The following is a 24,736-nucleotide window of genomic DNA, read 5'->3' as shown; positions in this document are numbered from 1 at the left end:
ATCTACTGTGCAAAATATGTTAATGCTGCTGGCCCTAGTAACGGGTGCAATGTATATGTTTAAAAATAACTTTTTTAATTGAGGATATGAATCAGTAAACTTCAGGCTAATTACACAGGTAATGGAAGTATTTTAGCATTTGGTTCTCAAATGAGAACTGTGTCAACCCATGTATTGCAAAACAAAAACATCACCAGACCTAGTCAGACACTCACCTTTTTGAGGTAATTCTTAAACGAGAATAAAGTGACAAAATTGGTGCCTGGGATCCCCATAGTCAAAGCTTTCCTGATACTGCTCTTATATGCTTTAAGCTCATTGCAGTAAAACCTGGGTTCTGCGGAGATGCGTTTGTTGTCTAGGTTTCATGTACTCTTACCTAATCCCTATACTAGACAGCAGCTCAGGATGGTTCTTATTTATCAGACGTAGATCTCTTTATAAAAATAGTTGAAGACCCCAGCCTTAAAGCAATGTAACACATGGATGATGGAAGGCATTTTTAAGCTGTGCCATCCACCATTCAGACACAGTACATGGTCATTATCAAAATACAAACATCCCATTTATGTATGCACTAATACTCAACAAAGAAAGTGCAACTTACAATGACATGCTAACACTTATAAAACAACAAACTAACAACTATAACCCACAAAAATTAATCAGATTTTGAACAAGCAATGATTTCGACTGTACTTAACATTTATCCACACACTGCAATTCAGGGATGCTTCTTTCAAATTAGGAAAAGCATATGGAGGCACCTTCAAAAAATCCACTCTGAGTATAGAATATGCAACTAACCTAAACTTTCAACACAAAATAAAAAAGCTCATAGCTTTAGCACACATCTCTCTGACAGAAGTCACAAACCTTTATGACATGCTAATTGAATCCACCTATCACCTACAGCACAAAATAAAACTAGCTCCACTAATTAATTATTTTAAGGGTACTTGGGTTGGTCTCCTGCACCGATCAGGCCACAGACACCAAGTATTACACTATGTTACAAAAAGAAAAGACAAATAAGGCAGTGGAAGGGAGGCTCAATTCTTCATAGGAACACTTGGAAGAGCCCACCTTATACTCTACCAATTCTTCAAAATGCTTAGAGCAAAGATACCAGGAGCTTAGAATTGAACAATCCTTAACCCATCTTAAGGCAAAAACATCCAAACAAACTAAACAAATGCATGAATACCTAGTATACAAAGTAAGTCTCTTTGCAAGCAACTGAGGTCTACCATATCTAGACTCAATAGCACAAATCCTACATTAAAAGGACCATGTTAAACAACAACACCATTAACCTTTCTAAAACACAAACTCATACCTTACTAATATTAATTTCTAAATATTATTAAAGCAGATCTAAAATACTAATTTAACTAAAATAAATTCAAGAGACAAAAACTTGGATAGATAATTACATTTTACTACAGTAAATATTGTTGGGTGGATGGGTTGGACGGTGGCGGTGGTTGATCAAACCTACTATTCCAGCTAGCATGTTTAGTAACAACCACTGATCTTGTCTCACATGAGCAACTTCCAATGGTCAGCCATAATCCTGTATTCCCTTGATGACGCTTTGTTATGTGTTGTAATGAACTTTACTGTGTGTGAGGTGGTTTCTTTTGTGTGTAGGGGTACATCTATGTAGTCCTACCTGCAGCAAGTACCTTGTTTGTCACAGTGTTAAGTATTCTACGTGGGTAGCCTTTCTGGATGAACCTATGGAATATCTCTTCATCTGTGGTTTTGTACCCTTTAAGTGTGGAGCAATGCCTCCTCGCCCGGATAAAATCACCATATTGAATTCATGAGTTTTAATAAACGGGATGGTGACTCTGTGCATGCAACGAACTGTTGCTGGATGTAGCCTTGTGAAATAATTTTATTTGTGTTCTGCCTTTCTTGATGGGGACACATATATCAAGAAACTGTATGTGTCTAGCACTGATGAGAGCCGTGAACAACAAATTTAGTTCATTTTTCTGGATTTCTTCTAGAAACTTCTCAACCAATTGGCGACCTTGGTGACAAATTACAAAGCGATCATTAATATAATGAATTTACAATGTAATCAGTGCAGTGAATTCCTCGTCTTTTTCCGACGAGAGCATCTGCTCTTCCCATAGCCCATGAAGAAATTTCCATAGTTGAAAGTGACACTTGTGCCCACTGCTGTGCCTTCTGTTTACCTGAAACCTATTCCTCAAGAATAAAATGTTGCTTAGGCTAAAGGTTATCTTATCTATCAACATATCTGTATGGTCATACATACTGAGTGGTCTACTCCTAAGAAAAAAACAACAGACCTTCAATCCATCTCTATGTTAGATACATGTATACATGGAACAAACATCCAATGTCATTAACAATTGACTGGATTCCCAATGAAACCTTTCAATTGTCTTTAAAAAATCGCTGCCCCTACAATAAGAGCTTAGATCCAAGACAAATGGCAGTAAGAAACTATTCAGATTTATGGCAGTTCTCTCTAACAGGCTTCCATTTGGTGAAACTATCAGTCTACCCAGTGGTTGGGTTGTTCTTTAAAGAAAATTATAGAGTAGATAGAAACAAGTTATGATCAGTTTGTTATTTCTTACATAATTGAACTCATCAGAATACAACAACCCGTTGTCCCTCTGCTCTTGTTATATTCTGTGATATGTGCCAACAGTTTTCTTGTAAATGTCGCAGTTGATGGTTTCATAGCAACCTGATTGATTTAGCTGGAGATAAGCCCTGCTGCTATAGTTTGCCACGTCACATAACACTATGTTTACCTCCTTATCCAAGGGCTTTATGACCATACTCTTGTCCTTTTATAATAACGTGATGGCCTGCTACTGGGCATCTGTGAGGTTATCTCTCCTAGTGTTATAACGTATGTTGGAAGATACTTTGAGCCTAGCCAGATCTCTCATTACCAGGTTTAAAAAAATATCTAAGCCACCATGTGGTAGTGTGGGGGGGGGGGTGGGTTTACTTTTTAATTTGAAGCCACGATCACTTCTGTAGCTTATCTCCAAGCCCATGGCCGGATGCAAAGGTCAGTCCTTGGGGTTTGTGTTGAATTTTCTGAGGTCCCCAAGTTTTCTGGGATTTCCCAGTTTGTAATCTTTTAGATCTTTAGTTTGCATATGAATAAGAAAAGGTCGACTATCATGGAGGTAAAATCAAAGTCTTAGTCGGGCAGACAGATAGACCCAATTCCAGGACCGATTTCTTTGCTTCTGTAAGTACGTTATGTTCATTTCTTTGAGTCTCTCTCCTCTCATCTTTTTTTCAAAAAGAAATGTCAAATAATGAAAATAAAAAATAGAAAAATAACAAACTTACATATTTAATTTGTTAAAAATGTTTCTTTTTTAAATAAAAAAAAAGAAAAAAAACGCAAAACAGCTTTAAACATAAGAAACATAAAATAAAACGTTTTATTACTTCACACAGTATTCCCTTATAAACCCAAGGTCCCCCTTCTACAATTATGATACACGTTTAAAAAAAAAATAACTACAATATTGTTAATAAGTCAGGAGCGCCCAACCTGCAAAGTTCATGCAAAAGAACATATTTATTATTTTTCACATTCTTTGTCAGAAGATTACAAGTGTAAGCATAGTGGAAATACAAAGTACAAAATGTCCCTTATTAAGAAGTCATATCTACTGGCATGGTTCTTATATGTCCGGGAACAAAGTCCATGCAATCCTTAAAGTCCAAGCCAAAATTGGAATGTGGAGCAGATAGCCAACATGTGTTTTGTCTTTGTAAAAGACTTCTTCAAGGCAGTGAAGGCACATAAAACAATACACATCCATAAACACACACCCAACTAAAGAATTAAAAACTGACTAATATAACTGTGATCAGGAAAAAGTAAAGAAAGAGAGCTTGTGATGTTGTTTAGAGACCCACGAAATTTGGAGTGAAATTAAATGGAACCAAAATCACACTCAGAAATAAAGCGATGTAATGTGTAGGCACAATTATTTATGGAAGAACAAATATATTAATGCAAAATATATGTGCCCAACATACACTTAAAATGATATAACGCCCAATGATATTTTTAACGACAATGTCAAAGATAGTGAAATTTTTTTATTCATACCTGCAATATTCTGATCCACAATATTTTTGCCATCATGATGTTTAAGGCACAATATTTGTATCTCATGATATTCTTCAGACAATATTTTGGTGGGACACCGCTGTAGGTAGGAAAAATACTTTCAGACAGACAGTCTGCACCCTGAAGGGCCAGCCGGCCACTTGGTGCTCTAGAAGGAGGGAACAAACAACCGCCCCAGACCTTCTGACTGAAGGAACCCTTGAGCAATTGTTTTTATGTGCTTCTTCTTGATAAGCCTAGGTTCAGAATACCTTTTGATATTACTAAAAGTATATGTATAATGTATTTACATATAGGGTCTTTCAGCCAGCCCTCTTCATCTATTCTGTTAATTTGTCATTCACATCTTTCTTCCACCCACCACAGCATACATCATACAGCATGTTCATTGAGTCAGCCTACTTCAGTCATTGACTAACCTTACAGTGAATGACAGCATTCTGCCATTTCAAAAGGAACACATCCACATACAAAGTAGTTTGTTTACGTGCCAGGGACTATAACAATGCTTTTCAAGTCTTAAAAAATAATTTTGGTTTTAAATAATTTACACAGTTTTTTTAGATTGAGAAAGGCTCGGGAGCTTCCTCAACAATAAATGAAAAAAACCATGACAAAACAAGCATTGACAAAGCCAAAATGTTGCCTGCCAAAGCTCGGCCTAATAACTTTGCTAATGTTTGCTTTATAATGGAGCAAGAATGAAAAAGAACACTTTGAATCTGAACTAGTCATTGGTGATTTTTTTCACCTCAAAATCGTTGTCTAGAATCGTCCTGCAGAACACTGAATTGGGTTAAGAATTTACAATGTAGTCTCATAACTACATAGTAAATTCTCAGCGCTCAGACTGACTTCATGTCTGGGAATCCCATTATTTTATGTCTTGTTCTCACATATGCTGTAACCAGTACCTGATTTGCAACTGAATGAGTGCCGGTGACCAAAGCGCTGCTCAGACATTCCCGCCGGTGCAATTAAATGTCGTCAAGCTCAAAATCAAGACTGCATAGTCTAGAATTCACCTCATGCCTCTTTAATCCACTACCGGACACTCCCTGTGCCTATGCCTCACTCTTACAGGTTCAAGCTTTCTCCCTCTATGACTGTTTTTCCGTCTTTCTCTTCTCTGTGGTTCTGCTTTGTTTGTTTTTCCACCTCTTACTTTAGGTAAATGTCTGACACAGAAAAATAAGTGCCGGCACCCAAATATAAGTGCTGATGTCTCCCACCGGCCGAAATTAAGCTACAACAAATATGGTTACAGCACTTCTAAGTCAGCTTAGTTTGTGCACTGCGATGCTGGAAATGTAGTGCTCCAGTTTTAAACGCACTGCCCTGGATCCCAGTCAGCAGCTGCCCACTGGCCATAATTCTATGTCCTGATTCAGCAATGTGAGTCATATAACTACCTATAAAAACCTACACTTTGCTCTGTGATTTTAACTCTCAAGGATCCACAAAGACAAGGTATGAATCTGAACTTATAGATTGATGTCAACTTGTTCTGCAGAGTGTGGCTGGCGGCAGACCCTGCCGAGGCCTTGTTATCGTTTGTAACATTATTAGACCAGGACCGTTGAAGATGGAGTGCTTTAATTTTAAGCGCTAAGGGAGCCCTTCTCCCACAATTTCAAACTGAGAATAAAATGACACTAGATAGAAACTAGTAGCCTTCCCATAAGAGTTTGTGAGCAATCACAAACTGCTCTCCGACTTTTTCCTATTTCTAGTGGGAGATGTGCTACATCATATGGCTGAGGTGAGGTCCTTTCTATTATGGGAACAGAACACCCCCAAACATTGTGGGGTGTGAAAGAAGGGTTTCACCACATGGTCAAATGATTCCCCTTTGGATAAAAAAAAAAATGCAAGAAAAGAACAATTATTCCTGTGTGAATCTCTGGAGCAAGCTCTCTGTTTTCCTTAAACACTCCCATTCTCTTAATTTCGCCAGGAAACTCTTCAAAATCTTTTTTTCACTTGGCAAGGTTTAAAAGCTCTGTGCAGTCTTCACGGTTCTGTGTACTTTAGGGCATTTCATTTCCTCAACTGTGCCAACAAACTACCGCGAACTTGTCCTATTAATTAATAATTTGAGGTGGAATGCGCGCCCTTTTGCTGTTTGCAGCCATTATAGGCAAGGCCACTGGAATTATATGACAAATTGTGCGGCACAACGCAGCACATTTTGTGATAGAGCTACCTTATTATTATATATTTTTTAACATATGCTAACACCATCTGGGCAAAGGGTTCACCTCATTTGTATTACTCTGACACCCAAGTACAGCCATAAGCAACAGAGCCCTAAACCCACGAGAGCTTGCCTTCCCTGCACATAAAACCCCTCTGACATGACACCCGGGAGAAACATTTTGGAAGAGAGTGTAATTTGCCAACACAAAACAACCGGCATGACCCTTGAAATCTCAGGCAAATTGATTGTGTATTCCCAGGTTACATGTAAGAAATCACCCACTTGTGTCAAGCTTCTGAGATAGTTCAGGGAACAACCTCTATCCATCTTTCAGAGGTGATCTGATGTATAATAAATCTCATAGAAATACTTGAGATTAATTTATCATAGGTTGGCTCATATGACCAACTTGTGCAACGACAATATAGTTGTGCCAGTCATTGTCATCCAAGGGGCCAAGATCTTTAATCTACGTAGACTTGATCGACAAGAAGTGATAAGACATATTAACGACCAGGGTGCAGTGTATCTGTGAGATGGTTTTAGCTTCTAATCAATCAATGGCCAATTTAGGTTCAAGGGCCCGAGTCTGGGAGCGGGCTCAAATCAGACCTGTACATGTTGACAGCGTTATGCCGCTGAAGGTACATGAATGATTGTGATTTATGTTTTGGAAATTCCTCACTCAACATTTGCAAGAAGTTAATACGATCGTGGGTCGAGGAATCACCTCAGTGGAAGGCTCACCTCTTTAAAGAACACTACATCATAATCCATTAACCACCCACAAACCATCTACCTCTTCTATCCCTAGTTGATTTTATGCCTGTCTTTGTCCTTGTACAGCACTGCACTGCCTTGTGACTAGGTTTTACCATATTTATACCTATACATACATGCCTACAAATCGGAAATGCCAAAACATTACCACTTTCCGTATCCAAAAAACGGGGATATTTAAGCTAACCAGTTTCCTGTTACAAAGCCGTCTCCCCAGACTGTATGCATTTGCACCCAAAGCCTCTTTAGGGCTCAGCTCCAGCAGCCCAGCACCAGTCTTTTGACAGAGGTTGCGTGTCACCATACAGCATGGAGAGGGGGTCATTGTACCCTTGACACTCAACGGATATCAAATAGGTTTGTAGGATATCAAGCATACATGAAAGATCACCATTTTAGAGAGCACAACCCTACTGAGGGTGGAAATCATGAGAGGGGTCCACCTGGTGATGTTTTTATGCATGGTATTCAGTTGGGGCAACAAGCTAAACTACAAACCTTGTTATTATTATTGGAAATTATTAATTGTGACTGCCAGTCCACCTCCTGATTCTCATCTTGGGCTGGGTATATCAGAGACTTATCCCAATCAAACAGTAGCCTGATGCAAAGATCTCCAACATTTTCATAAATTGTTGGCCTGTATAAAAGGGTATCTGTCATTTTGCAGCATATCATTTACATAAAGGGAGATGCCATGATCTGTACTGCATTCCCAGTCCAGACTCTGTAGCCAAGTAGCCAAAGGTTCAGTAGCCTCCAACGATGCAATGCCTCTGCCAGCCGCGCCACCAAGATCTTCTTGCGCCGTTCCCACAACACCTTCAGCTGAAGACGACAGCAGGAGCCACAATCATCGGAGTCATGGTGCTCCCAGAGGCACCACATACAAATAGCATGAGAGTCTGTAGCAGACACCTGCCTACCACAGGATCCACAAGGTTTGAAACCAGAGGACATAGAAAAAAAGGCACACAGTTCCTTTGACAAAAAATTACAGAGATAGGCAAAAAAACAACATGAGGTCTAACCACTGGAATTGCACAAAATAAGGAACTGAACAGTGCGTCAGGAGGGGAATCGTATGGACTCCGTTGACATCACATCCAGTGGATGACGTCAGTAGGGAGTTACCTAACACCCTCTTCCAATACGGAGGTATTGCCGGGGAAAACATTTCTGGATGCAGTCTGGCCCCTGGGACGAATTCAAAGGTAAGGAATCTGTGCCTAGATGTCTTTATCAGATAGCAGCTCACCTGCCACCGCAGTTGTTTGAAGATCATTACCTTGTACTCGGTCCAACTGAACATCAACAGCACAATCAGAACAATGTTGCGTCAGCTGTGATCAGAGATGGCACAACAAGTGGGCAGAGTATCACTCCATACAGCCGGTAGGGGATACGAATGTCTAGACCTGAGAAAGAGCCATGGGACAGGCAATAGGGAGGAGAAGGAGGCGGAACAAATCTGAAAATGAGCGGAGCAAACAGAGGGCGGGAAATAGTGACAGGAAGTGGGCCAAGGATGGTGCAGGAGATAGCAGCAGAGAGCAGAGCGTGGAGAGAACCTGAGCAGAGTGATGAAAGATTGAGATGGGAGGGGCGCACTGACAAAGGACAGGGACCAGGGCTCAGAGTCATTCTCCATTCCATCAAACAAAACAAGTTGTGTTCACTGATGACCCTATGGATTGTGAATATCGCTATAGTGCCTAAACCTGAAAGCACCCTTGATAAACGCGAATCATTTTGCCCGATGTCCATTATAAACTTCAAGTTTAAATTGCTGTCTAAAACATTAACCACGAGCCTTACGAAAGTATTTTACCACTTAATACACTCTCACCAAAATGACTTCTTGTTGAATAGTGTAATGCGCTATAACTTGAGTAGACAACATTTGTCCTTGGCTCATGCATAGGAGCTACCTAGTTCAGCAACTATAAATCTAATAGACTCTAAAAAAGCCTTTGATTCTCTCAACCGGGAATACCTGTTCTTGCGTGAAAATAAATTGAGCCCCTGTTTTCCCTTTACATCAAAAGAGCTTGTACCCACCATCTCCTCAGGTGAGACTTAATGAAGTTCTGCTGCTAGATCCTGTCTCTACCAGATAAGACGTTACCAAAAGTAAGTAACTTATTTTTTAAGGCAGAAACAAGTGTAGCAGGTTATCAGATATGCCTATGATGACTAATGACCTCTGAAATAACAGACTCTGCATATATTAGGATGTGAAAGCTCTACTGACAAATCTTGCATTTTATTGGACAGCCTTGCTGAGAACTAGCTGAAAGGCAGTGGCAAATCCATTAACCCTGCCATCCTCCTTTGAACAGATCCCATCAGTTTCAGTGCTTAACGATGTTTCTGGCTCACTACTTCCAAAGCTTCCCTGTCTCTCTTACCTATACTGCATATGACTACAGCAGACATGGACCTGCCAGACCTCACATCGCAATACAAATCATTTCATTGGAAAAAATAGCATTTTCATGATGGAAAACCTTTACCAAAGACATGCATGAGAAAATTTTGACTATCGGGGGATAACTCGCTTTAGATATTTGCCCTTTATTTTACAGGATTGCGTGCAGCTCAACCAGTACAAGCTAAAAGATGAAATCGGAAAGGTAAATATAGAACAAATAAACGGCTGTTGAGTGTGTGCCATTATTATTTTTATTATTTTCTGTTGTATAGGGACAGAGGGCCTCATTTAGATTAAAGGAAATGTTCAAAATTGCCAAATACCCTATCTAACTGACTCTTGGTTCTACTACCTTATTTAGAAGTGAGGGTCTAGTCATAGAGCCTCAGATGGTTGTACCATAGCAAACACCATTTTCACAGTTCATCCACCACAAGGCAGCTAGCTCCATTGCGTCCAATGGCCGCTCTAGTTAGGGCATGGGTCCAATACTATTCTGTCATGCCTAGGTCTGCCGTGGTGGTCCCAGCAGGTAAAATAGAACAATGTCCTTGACGTGTTGGGGTAAACTCACAGCAATTAGGGACATTAACTTAATGTTTTCCAAAACCAAACTATGAGGGTTGTCTTTGATAAAGCTGCAGACTGGTCGTCATCTCAACATGGTGTGTTGGCAAGGTTCCAATCAAGTAAGTGGAAATACTTACCTTTAGAGGGATAGCTATCACAGAGGTAATGCTTCCGCGGCCCCTGCAGTCTGTTCAATGTCCACCAAACTCTAAATGAGGCCCCACATACTTAAAATGAAAGGAAAGACTCATATGTCTCTTGTTATAAATGTTTTTATGTACTCTTTACCATATCAAATACTTTTGGTTGAAATGTTTTTGATTAAAAAGATTTTATTTGAAATGTAGTCAGTCTTTCTCCAGCTGTATTCAGAGGTTCAGTAACTTGCTTCACTAACTCCAATCCTAGAATATTTGAGACAAAGTGCTTAAGACATATTATTCTCCACTGTTCTTTGACCTACAATCCAATGTATACTAAAATGTTAGTATAGGTTTATTAATACTGTGGTGAGAAGCTTCATTATTATTCTAACTCTAGTAATAAATTGTCTAATACTTTGCAGTTGATAAAACATATTAGGGTTAATTCACAAAGAATGATTTTTAAAAAAGTGGTAAATCCACTCATATAGGTAACATCCTATGTGCATCTCCAACCTTTGGGCTTCACAAAGAATACTAGGACTGATAGTGGGAATCTGAAATAGCTTTATGTTTCTAGTAGACCTCTCGCAAGATAAAATATACTTGCACACATTTTCAACTCAATATAAAATCTTTATAAGTAGATCATACAAAATGTGCATTTGCACATGTAAAAAAATTTCTCTGCAGGGATTTATTTTCCTGGCTGGAAGCCCTTTCTCCTAAACCATTCAATGAAACATTTCTCCTGCCCTACTAGAAAGGCACACATTACTGCCTTTAATGTTAGTAGTTTTACATACGCTTTTAGAGTGGGAGATCAACCTGCAAAAGAGGTATAAATGTCGACACGTAAACCAGATCCCATCACTCCCACTTTTCACCCCTAACTCTAAATTTATAACAGTGAAAATCCACCTTACTTTCAGATGTTATGTTAGATTGATTTGTTTAGAACACTAATCACCAGAGAAGTGAAATGGGTGCTTGGGCAGGTGTGTAGGTGTTAGGTGCCGAAGGTGCTTACCGGAAGAGCCAGGTCCTTTGCTACTTGTGGAACTCAAGAAGTAAGGAGGAGGCTCTAATGTGTTGATTGATGATATTGCACTCTTGTAAGCACATCTCACGCTTTAAAAATTCCTCTAATTCCCAGCCTGTGACTCAGGCTGAGGGATTTCAAAGAACAAATTGCTCTCTGAGAGGAACACAGTTAAACTTGCGTGTGCAGACATCTTTGTTACTGGGGCCATGATTTTAATATGATTTCACTAAAAAGTGCTGTCTCAAACAAAATGCGATCAATTTGCTTTAGACAAGCATCTTCTAATCAGTTTCTTTTTCTACCAATAGACTTTAAAAGGCCTAATACTCTTATAGAGTATTACATATTCAAATAAATGTAATTTCTTCTACATTGTAGTGCTTTATTTTAAAGTGGAATGAATAATTGAAGCACTGAAAGAATCTAAATATAGGCAGTTTACAAGATAGCCTCTCTCTAGTTCATAATGTGATAAACAGACATATATATAGATTAAACATAAACATAAAGGCAGGGATGTCTCTGCTTCTGCCTTAACCCTCTCTGGTGAATTGCATTAAGTTGTGCACCAACTACAAGCCAAAGTCCTGATTTTGAGTTGTGTGGGAATAGTAGCACTAACAACATTCTACAATTGGGTTCTTGTCAGACTGTAGTATTCACTTCAGGTATTGGAGGATTTGAGTTGTGTAGCAACAGTAGCACTAAGAAAATCCTACAATTGTATTCTTCTCAGACTCTAGTATTTACTTCAGGCATTGTAGGATTTTGCATTCCCTCCCATCTTAAAATTAGGCCCCAGGTCTGCACTATTTTCCACAGAGGACAAGTGCTCTCAATCCTCTCAAAATATAAGCACATTCCACACAGGATCCAATAGTATGTGTCACTTGCAAACCATCTTTTCTAATGTGTGTTGAATAAACTATGTCACGCTGTTTAATTTCCCAGGGCTCCTATGGAGTGGTAAAACTGGCATACAATGAAGATGACAACACGTACTATGTAAGTGATATGCAATCTTTTGAAATCTTTCATGTACCCATACCTAGACACAAGCACAGACAATCAACTATTCTCATGATCTCAAATTTAGTTTATTTTAGGTATTTGATTTTCCCAAGAAGGCAAATGGAAAAATGTTAAAAGAACAGTATGTTGGATTGGGTGTGGTGAGAATTACAGATAACGGGACTAGCTCAATCCAGGGGAACAAGAGGAGAGGCTTGGTGCAGTATGTGAGAGGTGCCTAGAAGTCAGATGAGTGGACACTAGTCTGCAGTATGTTCAGTACAGTATGAGGCCGGCTGAAAAAGGAATGTTGGATAGTAAAGCATTCATGGAAGATCGATAAATCCAAGGTATTCTAGTATTGGTTTGGTTGGTCCAAGACTTCTGCCCAGCTCCAGCAGTTCGCATTCTACCACATCAATCCATGCACGACTGCCTGTCACCTTCTACTTAGAAAAATATTTACGAGTCAGGGAAAACAGATCCCATGTTTTTTTCCTTTGGGTCAAACTCTGAATTTCGAACCCACAATATCAGTGGGACAGAGTAATAAGGACAAAATATAGAAACTAAGTAAGCAGGTAGACATTTTCTACATCCAACTCCACATGTGTGTACCTACGCAGTACATATATCGTCATGGTACAAAGATGTGGGGTCATAAATAGTAAATATATACTTCCCGATATGCACTTAACTTTCGATATTTTGTCCCTCGATACTATGTACTTGATATTCGTACACCACAATATTGTTGTCTATATTCAGTAGTAGAAGTGTGTCAAACAATCCTTGAACAATATTTTTTATGCAAGCAGAAATGCAAAAGTGCAGGATGCTGAGCCAGCACAATTTAGATCTGGTGCACTAGGTCTGAGCTAGCCAGCGGAGTGGAGACCCAGGAGGTTGGTGGCCATAACAGTAGTGCTTCAACAAGCTTCACTCACTTACTGATACACTAGGAGTCAGAACATTCTGGGTTTCCATGACTCTTGAGTAGAGATGATGCAGTCCTAGAAGGGGCCCATATCAGCTACACTGTTGAGCAAGCCTATTGTGGAGCCCTCCATCCCTGAGGTTTGCTGCTGGGGCACAGGGCTTGTATTCCTCCATAGAACATACCTGTTGTGTCTGCTCTGCTGCCAAAACTTCCACCTAGAACATTCTCACTTTAGGCACAACACTCTAGGACCACTTGAAGTGCTCACAAATTCACCACACACACTGTGGCTCATCCTGTTCCCAGGAACGGCTTTGCGGTGCTAAAGAGGGGCGGGGTTGCCCATGCGCAGGTAGGGGAGGCTATCGCGGGTGAATTTATATAAAAAAAAACTTAGCTGAATCGTCGCAGCGGCTGCTGACACTACTGCGCTGCTCCTCTCCTGCGCAGACAGGCTGCAGGCACAGGCTCCCAGCCAGCCCTGCAGCCAATCCTCAAAGCAGCATTAGGATTGGCTGGGAGCGCCTAGCCAGGGCACTCCCAGGCAGACTGGGAGCCTGTGTCTGCTCTAGAGAGCCTACTGCGCATGTGTGTTTGGTCGACCCAAGACGGCCAGGGTAATATACATGCGCAGTGAGGGGGGTGCTGTGCACTCCCCCTCAGTGCTCGTCGCAGTCTGTGGCCGCGCCCCTTTTACCACAAAACAATAATAAACATAGTTTATTATCGTTTTTTGGTAAAAGGTTTGCAGCTGCTGCTGCTGGTGGGGCTAGAGCGACGCTCCTCCGCCCTAGCGGAGGAGTCACGCCTGCCTGTTCCATCTGCTTCACCGCTTATGAGCGGGGTGGGTGGACCCTGCAGAACACCCCATAGCGGTCCGTGGCACAGAGGCCATCTGTATCACTGCGTATGAGCACATAAGTCCTTTATGTCTTCTCAAGGAGAATAAACCCAGCTGTTTTCTTCTTTTTCCACATCATTTAGGCAATGAAAGTTCTTTCGAAAAAGAAGCTGATGAGACAAGCAGGATTTCCACGTAAGTTGCACAGCCATGTGTTTTCCAATTTTAATTTTGCTGCAATGACATTTTCAAATGTAATCAATGAACCTGGTGATGTTTTAGAAGTTAATTCAAGGACAATCCTGCACTCTAAATTTAAAAGCAATTCCTTGTTTCTCAGTGATCTCTTCGCTTGACATTCAAAACTCCTATTGCGAACACTATTCCAGTCAAAGGTAACACTTCTCAAATTCTTTATAGCATCATTAATTTACGCCCAACACATTTCACATTAAGTCCTTCATTAGGGACACCTGTTAGGCAAAGCATAATGTGATTTGATTAGTTGAAATTAAAGCAAAACCATATGCCATCACGTGTAACCATAAAACCTCTTATTAGTCCCTTGTTGACAAAATGGACAACAAATATACATCCAAGTACTTCAAACACCGACAAACCAAATAAATGCGGCTTTCATTCTTTTCTGACAATAAAAAAAATGCCCTTGCTTCAATAATTGTAACTTTTACTAATCGAATCATATTATATTTTGTTTAACAGATTAATTCGTGGAAGGGTGCCCCAATAACATTTTTAAGATGAAACGCTTTGGGTGAATGAATTAATGTTATGTACGATTTCGAAAGAAAAATCTTGCAATAAAATATGACATGAACATGAGTTTAATACATTTGGCAAATATTTCCCTAAGAGTCCCTTCTCTGATGAGAACACTGTTCCTAGGAAAAGCGTTCAGCTGTTCAATAATCTCTTAGCAAGTGTCAAGTTTACAATAGCCAGAGGATATGCCCTTCCTTTTTAATCACTAGTCCATTATCGTATATAGGGCAATATGTACAAACACATTTTCCCATAGACACAAAATGGGTAAAACCATTTGATACATATGGCCCATAGTGTTTCAAGGGACAGTGCTAATATCGCAGGTTTGTTCTCACCAGAACCAAAGAAGATGTTAAAACACGAGTCACTGGTGGCGGGTAGGTTAGGCCAGTTCTGTGGTACATATGAATAATACCATGGCACTGCCTCGTTGAGCATTCTGCAGACCAATGAGCCACTCACCGAAATGAGTGGCAGCCCCTCTAGAGATAGGAGATCCATGAATCCTCCAATGACATAGTATGGTGTTAGAAAACATAGCAGGAGTCGTCCAGGCACTGCCCAAGCACTAGCTGTAGGCATGTTGAGCTGTGGGTGAGTTGAAGGGCCCCACTGATGTAGAAGGTCTCACACACAGCAGCTGTATAGAGAATACCTTCTGAGATTGGTCTTTGGTTAAAACCAGCATGGAGACTAACCTCTGCTCTAGCAATACAGTATCACCTTTTAGCTATTTGTTGCTAATGCAGTTTGGCAGGAAACCTATTGGAAGGAATAGATGTGGAGCCACATGTGGCACCCATAGAACCATGTGAAGCAGTTAGCAGTGAGTTGAGTTTTCTGGTTGTGCTCACAAAGTTAGATGACTGAGCTGAGCATTGCCAGCATCCCTTTGAGTCCTTTGCAGAAGAGCTCTAGCTGTAGGGTTCTTGAATATGCATCCCAGCTTTACTGAGTGTTTGTGACATGCAAGGCCTGTTTTGCTCATGTATTGCTCAACCAAGGTTTTTGCTGGAAAGGTGCACTTTTTCTCCATCGGCCTTTTCATGGCGGTCAGACCGCCATGAAAAGGCTGGCGGAGAATAAGGTTGTAATCATCAGGGCGGCACTGAGTTCAGCGCCGCCCTGGCTTATTACAACCAGGACCGCCGTCAGCCCGTCGGGATCACTGATCCTGGCGGGGATGGCGGCTTTGTCTGTCAACCTCGTAATGTAGCTGTCGGACCACAGCCGAGGCGGTCTAATCGCCAACGCGAGGCTGGCAGTCTTCGGACCGCCAGCCTCGTAATAAGGCCGTCTGTCTTTCTTGTTCAAATGAACAGCATTTAATTAACACCGTTCCTTCTAACTGAATTAAATTGCCAATAAAATTGTATTCCTCTCCCCCTAGGAATGTGGTAGTGAATGGGAGGGAGAACTGCAGAAGTGCTAAGGATACAAAAATGGAGAGTTGAACTAGTGATGCAAGAATAACGTGAAAGAAAAGAGGGAGGAGAAATAGGGGCAGGATGGTGGTTGAGGAAGGCTATCGAGGTTAAAGAATGCATTTGCCGATATTAATAAAAAAAAAGCCCAAAGCATGAAATGTTATAACAAAACTCTTATAATTGATGCAAACTTCCAATTTTACAAAAGTTGATGCACAGAATTCATTGTTTTGCTATTGTGCAAAAGAATGGTTGAGCGTTTTACACTTTTCACGACAGAGGTGGAGGGACTCAGACTGACCAATCTAAGGCAGAACATTTCCCCTACACAATGTCAGTATCTCTTTCACTCTGAACGTTATTGGTACCTTATCGAAGGAATCTCCTCTGGCAGCCCTGGCGTGCCAGATAAGATTTTGGGGGTCATTCCGACCCTGGCGGTAAATACCGCCAGGGCCGGGGACCGCGGGAGCACCGCCAACAGGCTGGCGGTGCTCCCTTGGGCATTCTGACCGCGGCGGTTCGGCCGCGGTCAGAAGAGGAAAACCGGCGGTCTCCCGCCGGTTTTCCGCTGCCCTGGGAATCCCCCATGGCAGCTTGCTGCGCCGCCATGGGGGATTCCGACCCCCTCACCGCCATCCTGTTCCTGGCGGTTCCGCCCGCCAGGAACAGGATGGCGGTGAGGGGTGTCGTGGGGCCCCCGTAAGAGGGCCCCACTTTGTATTTCAGTGTCTGCATTGCAGACACTGAAATACGCGACGGGTGCCACTGCACCCGTCGCACACCCTCCACTCCGCCGGCTCCATTCGGAGCCGGCCTCCTCATGGAGGGCTGTTTCCCACTGGGCTGGCGGGCGGCCTTTTGGCGGTCGCCCGCCAGCCCAGTGGGAAACCCAGAATGACCGCCGCGGTCTTTTGACCGCGGTACGGTCTTCTGGCGGTTCCCTCCAGGCGGGCGGCTCCCGCTGCCCGCCGGGGTCAGAATGACCCCCTTTGTGTTTCGTCCACTGTTAATTTCAGTTTTACAGGGCACAATATCCCTACTTTCGTACATAAATGCTCAACTTCTGCTTTCATTTCTCTCAATTCATTTGTGTAGCTGATGCAAGGCCCAAGATGAGATCAGTTGATAAAGACATTTCAAGTGATTCCTTTGTAAATATAATTGAATAAGTCATCGAACGATGATGCGATCACAAAATGCAAAATATTCATCAAGTCTGTACCTCTACTTTTGGTGGCATTGTAGTGCAGTACCAGCGACCAAGTTTGTCTCCGCTGTGGTATTCCCCCCCATAAAGAGTTCTTCAGATCGCAGTGGACGACACCACGTCCCTCTTCTTTCTGAGCTGCAGAACTGGGAACAGTGTTTTCTTTCTGCCCCACATTTTACCAGTTGTGGCACACTTTGGGTCAGATTTACTGAAAAGTGGCACAACGCGGTTCTGTGCCACAATTGGCAGCGCCGCGATGCGTCACTTTAGAAACGCAGAGATGCGCCATATTTATTAGAATACAGCGCACCCCGGCATTTCCCCCTGCACTGGCGCTAAATTGTGGAAGGATGTCTGCATTGAGGGATTTGATTGTTTATGTGCGGAAGGTGTCCCTTCCCGCACATAAACAATCCATAATGTTGATTTGGCACTTCTGTGTGTGCTGCATTCTGCAGCACACACAGAAGTGCCAAAGCGTTGTTTTGAAATGATTTTTTATGTGCAGAAAGGGACACCTTCCCACACATAAACAATAATTTCTGGCATTTTGCTCTTTCTATGCATGCTGCAGAATGCAGCACATATAGAAAAAGCAAAAAACAAGGAGGAATAAAAGTATTCTTCCTCGTTGCTTTAGATTTTGGTGCTGCCTCAGGTTTACAAAAACACGTAAAATGCAATGGGTGTTGCAGTGGCACATCCACAGCAACACCCATTGCACGCTCCTTCCACGCAAAGTGCTGCATGTGAGGGTGCCATATTTACAAAGTGGCATTAAGCCTCAAAAAGTGGCTTAACGCCACCTTGTAAATACGGCGCAGGCCATAGCGCCACCGGAGCGTCACGTAAAGTGACGCTCTGGTGATGCTAGGGGGCCATAAATATGGCCCTAGAAGAGCAGAAAAATCATGTGATCTTTGCAAAATTTTCATTTCATGCACGTTGTGATTTGGGCACAAACCACAGTTTGCACCCGAGCCGCTACTACCAGCTCAGCAGTATGAGGGCATAAATTGTAAATGTACAATTTTTGACGATTCACACCAACAAAAAATTGACTTTTTCAGGTGGAACTGTGAAGACGAAACAGAAGTTGAGTATTCACATAAGATCATGTTTACAAAAGCACAACTTTGTTATGTGTGTGTATGGTTATATGAATGCATAATAAAGTAAACTGTTACAAAGAAGGGGAAAAATACTTTAATGTCTGCAATTTGAAGTTTAAAATTCAAGGACATTTTCTAGATTTGTGTGTTTATGAGGGTATGTCTCTTTTTTTTTCCTTCGGGCTTGTTACACAGGCAGCCCCTGGGTGGGTGGCTTGCAGAATCTTGTACACCTTTTGAGCAGAATTTCAGAAATATTGGAGATTATAAAATGTGCACTTTTCTTCTAAGCTAAACTTGAGAGTCTCATTCATGCAAACTGCTGTGGCTCCTTTTAAATTCTTGGGTGCGTATTTTATGAGATCCTAGGTATTCAATAATGTTAGTCTTGTTCTCTATATATTAGCACTCACAGTCATTCTCTATTTTAGTGGATGCCTATGGGCATGTCAGCCACTTCAGTGCACTTACCACGCATCCAGACCAAGCACTTCCAGAAGGCTAAGTTATGCTGCTGCGTCTTCAGGTGGCATCACTGTGTGGTTTCAAGTTAGATGAAAGGTCCTGAAAAGTGACTATTAATGGAGGCGCTCCAATAGCAAAATTATATTTTGCATTGAATGCCTAAAATCCTTTTGAGGATCCTACATGCAACTAGCAATGCACAAGTGGTTCATGGGAGCATTTCTCAATGCTGTTTTCCCTGGAGTTCCCCTCTCCCCCAACTTAATCTCACATAGAACTTCCATAGGTTGCAAAGAAGCCGAACAACCCTTGTTTTCTGTAGTCCCCGTTCACCTGGAGTGCCCTGCTATTGAAAAAGGAATGTAAAAATACCCATGCCCTGGGGCTCACAGTCACAATGCAGTTTAGATGTTATTGTAATTAGCACTTGAAATATGTTTTGTAAATGAATTCATACTTGGTAGCTGACACTGTTGAGGTAATCCCTATAGTCCTTTCCCTTTATTAATTCCTCATTTCAATGCCTAGGCTATTCATAGTTGTTTTTTTCGGTTTCAGGGCGACCACCTCCACGAGGTGCCAAAACACTTCCGGAAGGAAGCTCGCAACCCAAGGGACCAATCGAACGTGTGTACCAAGAGATTGCCATCTTGAAAAAGCTCGACCACCCCAATGTGGTGAAGCTGGTTGAGGTGCGTCCTTCATTTTGCTGCGTACCCCATAACATTTGCAGCCTTATTTTAGCATGAAATTGAGTGTCCCTCTTCTACAACTACCCTGTGTGCTTTTTTTGCTTTCAACACTTTTGGATTCTAACTTGTCTGCATCTATTTATAGATATCTACTGATAGCCTGCCAAGTGTTTTACTTGTCATGAGGATGTTATCTCCTCAAAATATTTAAACGTTTTTTTAAACCTTATTTATAGTTTTTTTTAAAGAATATTACAAAAAAACATTCAGAAATGTGTCACATAAAAGCAGCTGCACGTACACATAGGGCAAATAAAGTGGAGGCAGTTGTAATATATGTAAAGGGGAGCGGGTGCCTGGGGGTAGGGGTGTGTGTTGAGAAGAAGGGCCAGATCTTAAGGGCCTGAATGGGGAAGGGAGAAGAGAGTAGGCAAATGATGTAGAACATTGCAGGACTCCCAGAACATATTGAGGGGGGTACATAAGGGAAGCCGCAATCAGCATCTTCCCCAGAGGTTACAGTGTTGACAGTGAGCAAGTAGTTGTGAAGAGTGCCAACTATCCCTAGACCATGAAGTGGGGGATTGGAGCGCAGTATAAGTTTCACAGTGGTGTCGCAATAGATCAGGGGCCATATGTACGAACACTTTTTCCCATAGACACAGAATGGGTAAAAACCTTTTCTACTTCTGGCCCCATATCTTTTAACCACCTATTTTTGTTAGGTGACTGACCACTCCCCAATATATGGCTATTCGGCATTTGGCCAGTAGCAATGCTATCACCATAAAACAGCGGAAAGTAGATGGAAGAGGCTTAACGTGGCCCAGAAGTGTCAGCAGGGGGTCTGGCTCTACCTGAACCCCGATCATAGTAGAAATTAACGTCAGGATCTGGAGCCAGTATGATTGAATCTTTGGGCAAGTCCACTTGAGGACAAGGAAATCAGCATGGGCAAATTTGCATTTTGGCTGTTGGTGAAAGCGGTTGGGGTAAATTTTTGCCAATCCCTGCGAGGTAGTATAGGCGCGGTGGAGGAATTTATAATGTTTACACTTATGTCTGTGGTTGGGGTAAACTAGTTTAGTCTGTGCACAGCAGAAGAACCAAGTCTTATCCAGTAGTGGCTGGTCTAAATCGTATTCCCAGGCTAGGCGGGCTTTTACGTTACTTGGTTTCAGAGCGATGCGTGCTTGATAAAGCCGAGAAACCAAACATGACTTTTCAGTGGTCAAGATAATTAGGGCCTCATTTACGAGGCCCTATCAGCACACTGCGCCACGGGAGTGCCATTTTTGTTACGCTCTGGTGGCACAGTGTGCCATCTAATATTTACAAGGCCACGCAAAGCCACCTAGTGTGGCTTTTCATGGGCTTGTAAATATGGACCCCTTTCACGCAGAAAACTCTGTGAAAAGGGCATTCCGGGGGTGTTGCTGTGGGTGTTCCCACACAACACCCATGGAACAGTAAGAAATGTGATGCTTTCCCAGATTTAGTCTGGGAATGCGTCAGATTCCTATGCCACCTCAGAGGTGGCGTAGGAATGACGCAACGGGGAGAAATATCTTTATTTCTCTCAGTTTTTTCCTGCATTCCGCAGCACACATAGAAAGAGGAAAACACCTCTAGTGATTGTAAAACAATCATCCCCACAACACAGGCATCCTGGCACCATGGTGGACCGGTGCCTGCGTTGGCGCTAGGCAGCCCATTGTATGCAGGCGGAGAGGACAGAAATGTGCCGTATCTCGTAGATAGGGCACATTTCTGCCCTTTCCCGGTGGCACAGGGCAGAGCAGCAAAACACTTGCTGCTCCACCCTGCGCCACGTGGCTTGTAAATAAGCCCCCTAGTGTCGAAGGGTGAAAATCGTCAGTGGCCATCGGTTATGAGAAATTGTGTCGCGTAAGGTGTTATACAGACATTGAAGTATGAAATGGCCCATGTGTGTGGGGACCCCCATAGCGGAGCGCGCGTTGCGCATGATGACATCGCCATTGGGAACGAGGTCTCCTACAGTATGTAAGCCGTGTTTCTGTAGCTAGCACCGGACATATCTTTCCTGCGTTAGGGAAGCCATGGGTTGTTGGTCATGGGTAGAGCTAGGGAATAGAGTATGCCGCCACCCAGGCATGGGAAAAGCTTTAACCAAGCCCAACTAGTGGTGGTCTTTGTTTTAATGTCTACGGGGTTTCTTGAAAGTCCTAGCGGCCGAGAGTGGGAGCTGGTCTGTTTGATCCATCTCAGATTTCAGATACGGTAGGTGAGTGTCTGGATGGTACCAGTAATATGAAAATTGTAATTGCGCAGCCAGGAAGTAGAGACAGAAATCAGGAACACTGAAGCCTCCACAGTCATACGGGAGTAGGCCTCATACACCTTCTAGTAACTGGTAGACAGGGGAATAAGTATGTTGCTAAAGAGGTATAAAAAAGGGTGAACCACCATTTTAATAATAGCTATGCATCCTGCCATGGATAAGGGTAATTTTATCCATTGCTGGATTAGGATGGTAAGACTGTCTATTGCAGGGCCATAGTTTAAGTGGATCACCATGTCTCTCTGCCGGTGGAGCACCATGCTGAGATATTTGGGGGAATAGTCACACCAGTTTAGGGGACATTCCAGTGTGTTTGGTGGTGTGGCATCCGTGAGTGGTAAGAGTTCAGATTTTCTCCAGTTAATGGAGAGGTCCCCAAAATAATTTCACCAATTATTGGAGCAAGGTTAGTCGTAGGTTCATGGACAAACAGAAGGATATCGTCAGCATAAATTGAAATCAAAGGTGGGCCAAGTCGAAACCTTTAACCACAATGTAACTGACTCTCCTGCAGTTACCTGACAAGTGGGTCCAGGGTGATTATGAAAAGTAAGGGGGACAGGGGGCAACCCTGCCGTGCCCCCCTGAAAACCAGAAACAGGGTGGTAATGGAACCATTTATATGTAAGTGGGCTACTGGATTGCAGTATTGTAACATGATCAGTTCAAGGAAGCCTCATAGAAGTCCCAGTTTGCACAATGTCGCCTTAAGAAAGGGCCATTGAAGCGAGTCAAATGCCTCTCGGCATCGAGAAGGGCAACAGCAGTGGGGATATCTGGGGCGATATGATTCAGCACAGCAAAAATGGTTCCAATGTGACCTATGTGGGACAAAGCCAGATTACACTGGTGATATAACTTGGTCCATCAGCACCGCAAGGCACATTGCAATGACTTTGGAGAGTTTCTTTTTGTCTAGATTTAAAAGTTAAACCATTCGGAAGGACGTACAGATGTTAGGGGGTCTTGCCAGGTTTGAGTAGAAGAGTGATTATAGCTTCTCTAAAGAGTAGGAGGGTGAGAGCCAGATTCAATGGACTCTGCATAGACATCAAGGAGGTGAGGGGTGAGTACTTCATTAAGTGCCCTGTAGAAATTACCTGTTAGTCTATCCAGGCCGGGGCCTTGGAACCATCCAGAGCGTCTATAACCTCATTAGTGATGGGCGAAACCAGAAAACGAAGCCAGAAATTGCTGTTGCCTCGCTGACAGCCACACCATGGCTACCTCATCCAAGTAATCCGAGATCTCAGTGGGGTTTACTGCTGAGCGTGTTGTGTACAGATGTTGGTAGTATTGCAAAAAATCTAGGTGATACTAGTTGTCTCAAACACTGGATCGCGCTCTCCAGTGAAGACTTCAGTGACATAGTTATTGCGGGGGCTGTGACGCAGGAGGCATGCCAATGTATGTCCAGGTCGTTCACCCTCGCCATATCTGGGTACCCCTGCATATTTCCCTAAATAGGACACCTTGTGCTCCGCTAGGTCGCGGAACTCCTCCAGTACGGTCAGCCGTCTATGAAGATGATCGTTCTGTCTAAGCAGCAACTCATGGTCAAGATCACACATTCAAGTTCTATACTGTTCAGAATGCTTCTGCTGTCCTGTGGTACACCACATGCATAGTGATGCATATGCCATGGATATAGGCCTTAAAGGCCTCCCATAAAGTGGCATGTTTATCAACCAATCTGGTGTTGAGAGTGAAGTATTCCGTTATGTAATCTCGAGGTTCTGAGCGAAAGGCCGCACGGCGAAAGGCGTTTTCGGGAAACCTCTATTGGGTCAATAAGCCCACCCTGTACGAAATCTGCAAGACTATCCGTACTGGTGCATGGTCAGCCATAGTGCAGGAGAGGTGAGTTATGTCCGAAATCCAAGGGGTCGCGTTTCTGGAGACAAGCCAGTAATTGATAGGGGCCCAGACCCCATAAGATGCAGAGTGGAATGTGTAATTGGAGACAGTAGTGTAGCGTAATTGTCATGCATCAATGAGGTGGAGCATGTTTACGGTGTCACGTAAGATACACAGAGTGCGAGGTATGACACTGGCATGAGCCTCTGGAGTCTATAACTTGGTTGTAGACCATGTTGAAATCATCACCCAGCAGTACCAGTTCAGCATCTGAGTGCCACATGTGAGCCAAAAGCTTATGGAAGAAGGAAGGCGAGTCTGTGTTGGTAACATAAACATTAACAAGAAGGATGGATTTACCTGCCAGATTACTACCCTCGCTGTTTAAGATGCTGTTGTGGTATGTGAAGGGAATGCTTTTATGAATCAGGGTACAAACACCACAGGAGTATAAGCTGTAATAGACTAAAAATCTGTTGTCGCCCCATGTGGATGCGTATGTCCAGTAGGTCTTAGGGCTGAGTTGTTTCTCCTGAAGGAATGCAAGTTTGATACCAATGGCGGACCAGGTATTAGAGGACTTGTTTGCCCATTCTGGGGTGATCGAGACCCGGGATGTTCCAGGATAGACATGTCAGGTCTATCACCCCAGAACCCCTAGGTCGGGAACCCATTGGGTATGAGAAAGAAATGGAGCTGTCATACAAGCATTGCTGATGTGACAGTGTGTAGCCATGTAACGAA

The 24,736-nt window shown here is 42.6% G+C and overlaps 1 protein-coding gene and 1 long non-coding RNA gene across 4 annotated transcripts in view; one reads left to right on the top strand and one right to left on the bottom strand.

Annotated features, from left to right (window-relative positions):
- The window catches only part of LOC138265228 (uncharacterized), a 288,749-nt gene that overhangs the window by 147,535 nt on the left and 116,478 nt on the right, over positions 1-24,736 (bottom strand). The gene's annotated exons all lie outside the window — the stretch shown is intronic.
- CAMKK2 (calcium/calmodulin dependent protein kinase kinase 2) overlaps positions 1-24,736 on the top strand; it is a 255,254-nt gene that overhangs the window by 143,134 nt on the left and 87,384 nt on the right. For all 3 annotated transcript variants that reach the window (XM_069214894.1, XM_069214893.1, XM_069214896.1), the window contains exons 3-6: positions 9,722-9,769; positions 12,277-12,330; positions 14,261-14,312; positions 19,679-19,812. In XM_069214894.1, coding sequence (XP_069070995.1) covers positions 9,722-9,769; positions 12,277-12,330; positions 14,261-14,312; positions 19,679-19,812 — 288 coding nt within the window. The remainder of the gene's footprint in view (positions 1-9,721; positions 9,770-12,276; positions 12,331-14,260; positions 14,313-19,678; positions 19,813-24,736) is intronic.

Source organism: Pleurodeles waltl, chromosome 11, assembly GCF_031143425.1.
Source record: "Pleurodeles waltl isolate 20211129_DDA chromosome 11, aPleWal1.hap1.20221129, whole genome shotgun sequence".
Classification (NCBI taxonomy): Eukaryota; Metazoa; Chordata; class Amphibia; order Caudata; family Salamandridae; genus Pleurodeles; species Pleurodeles waltl.
Note: the sequence above shows the minus strand (reverse complement) of the source record. Positions and strands in the feature narration are given on the sequence as shown.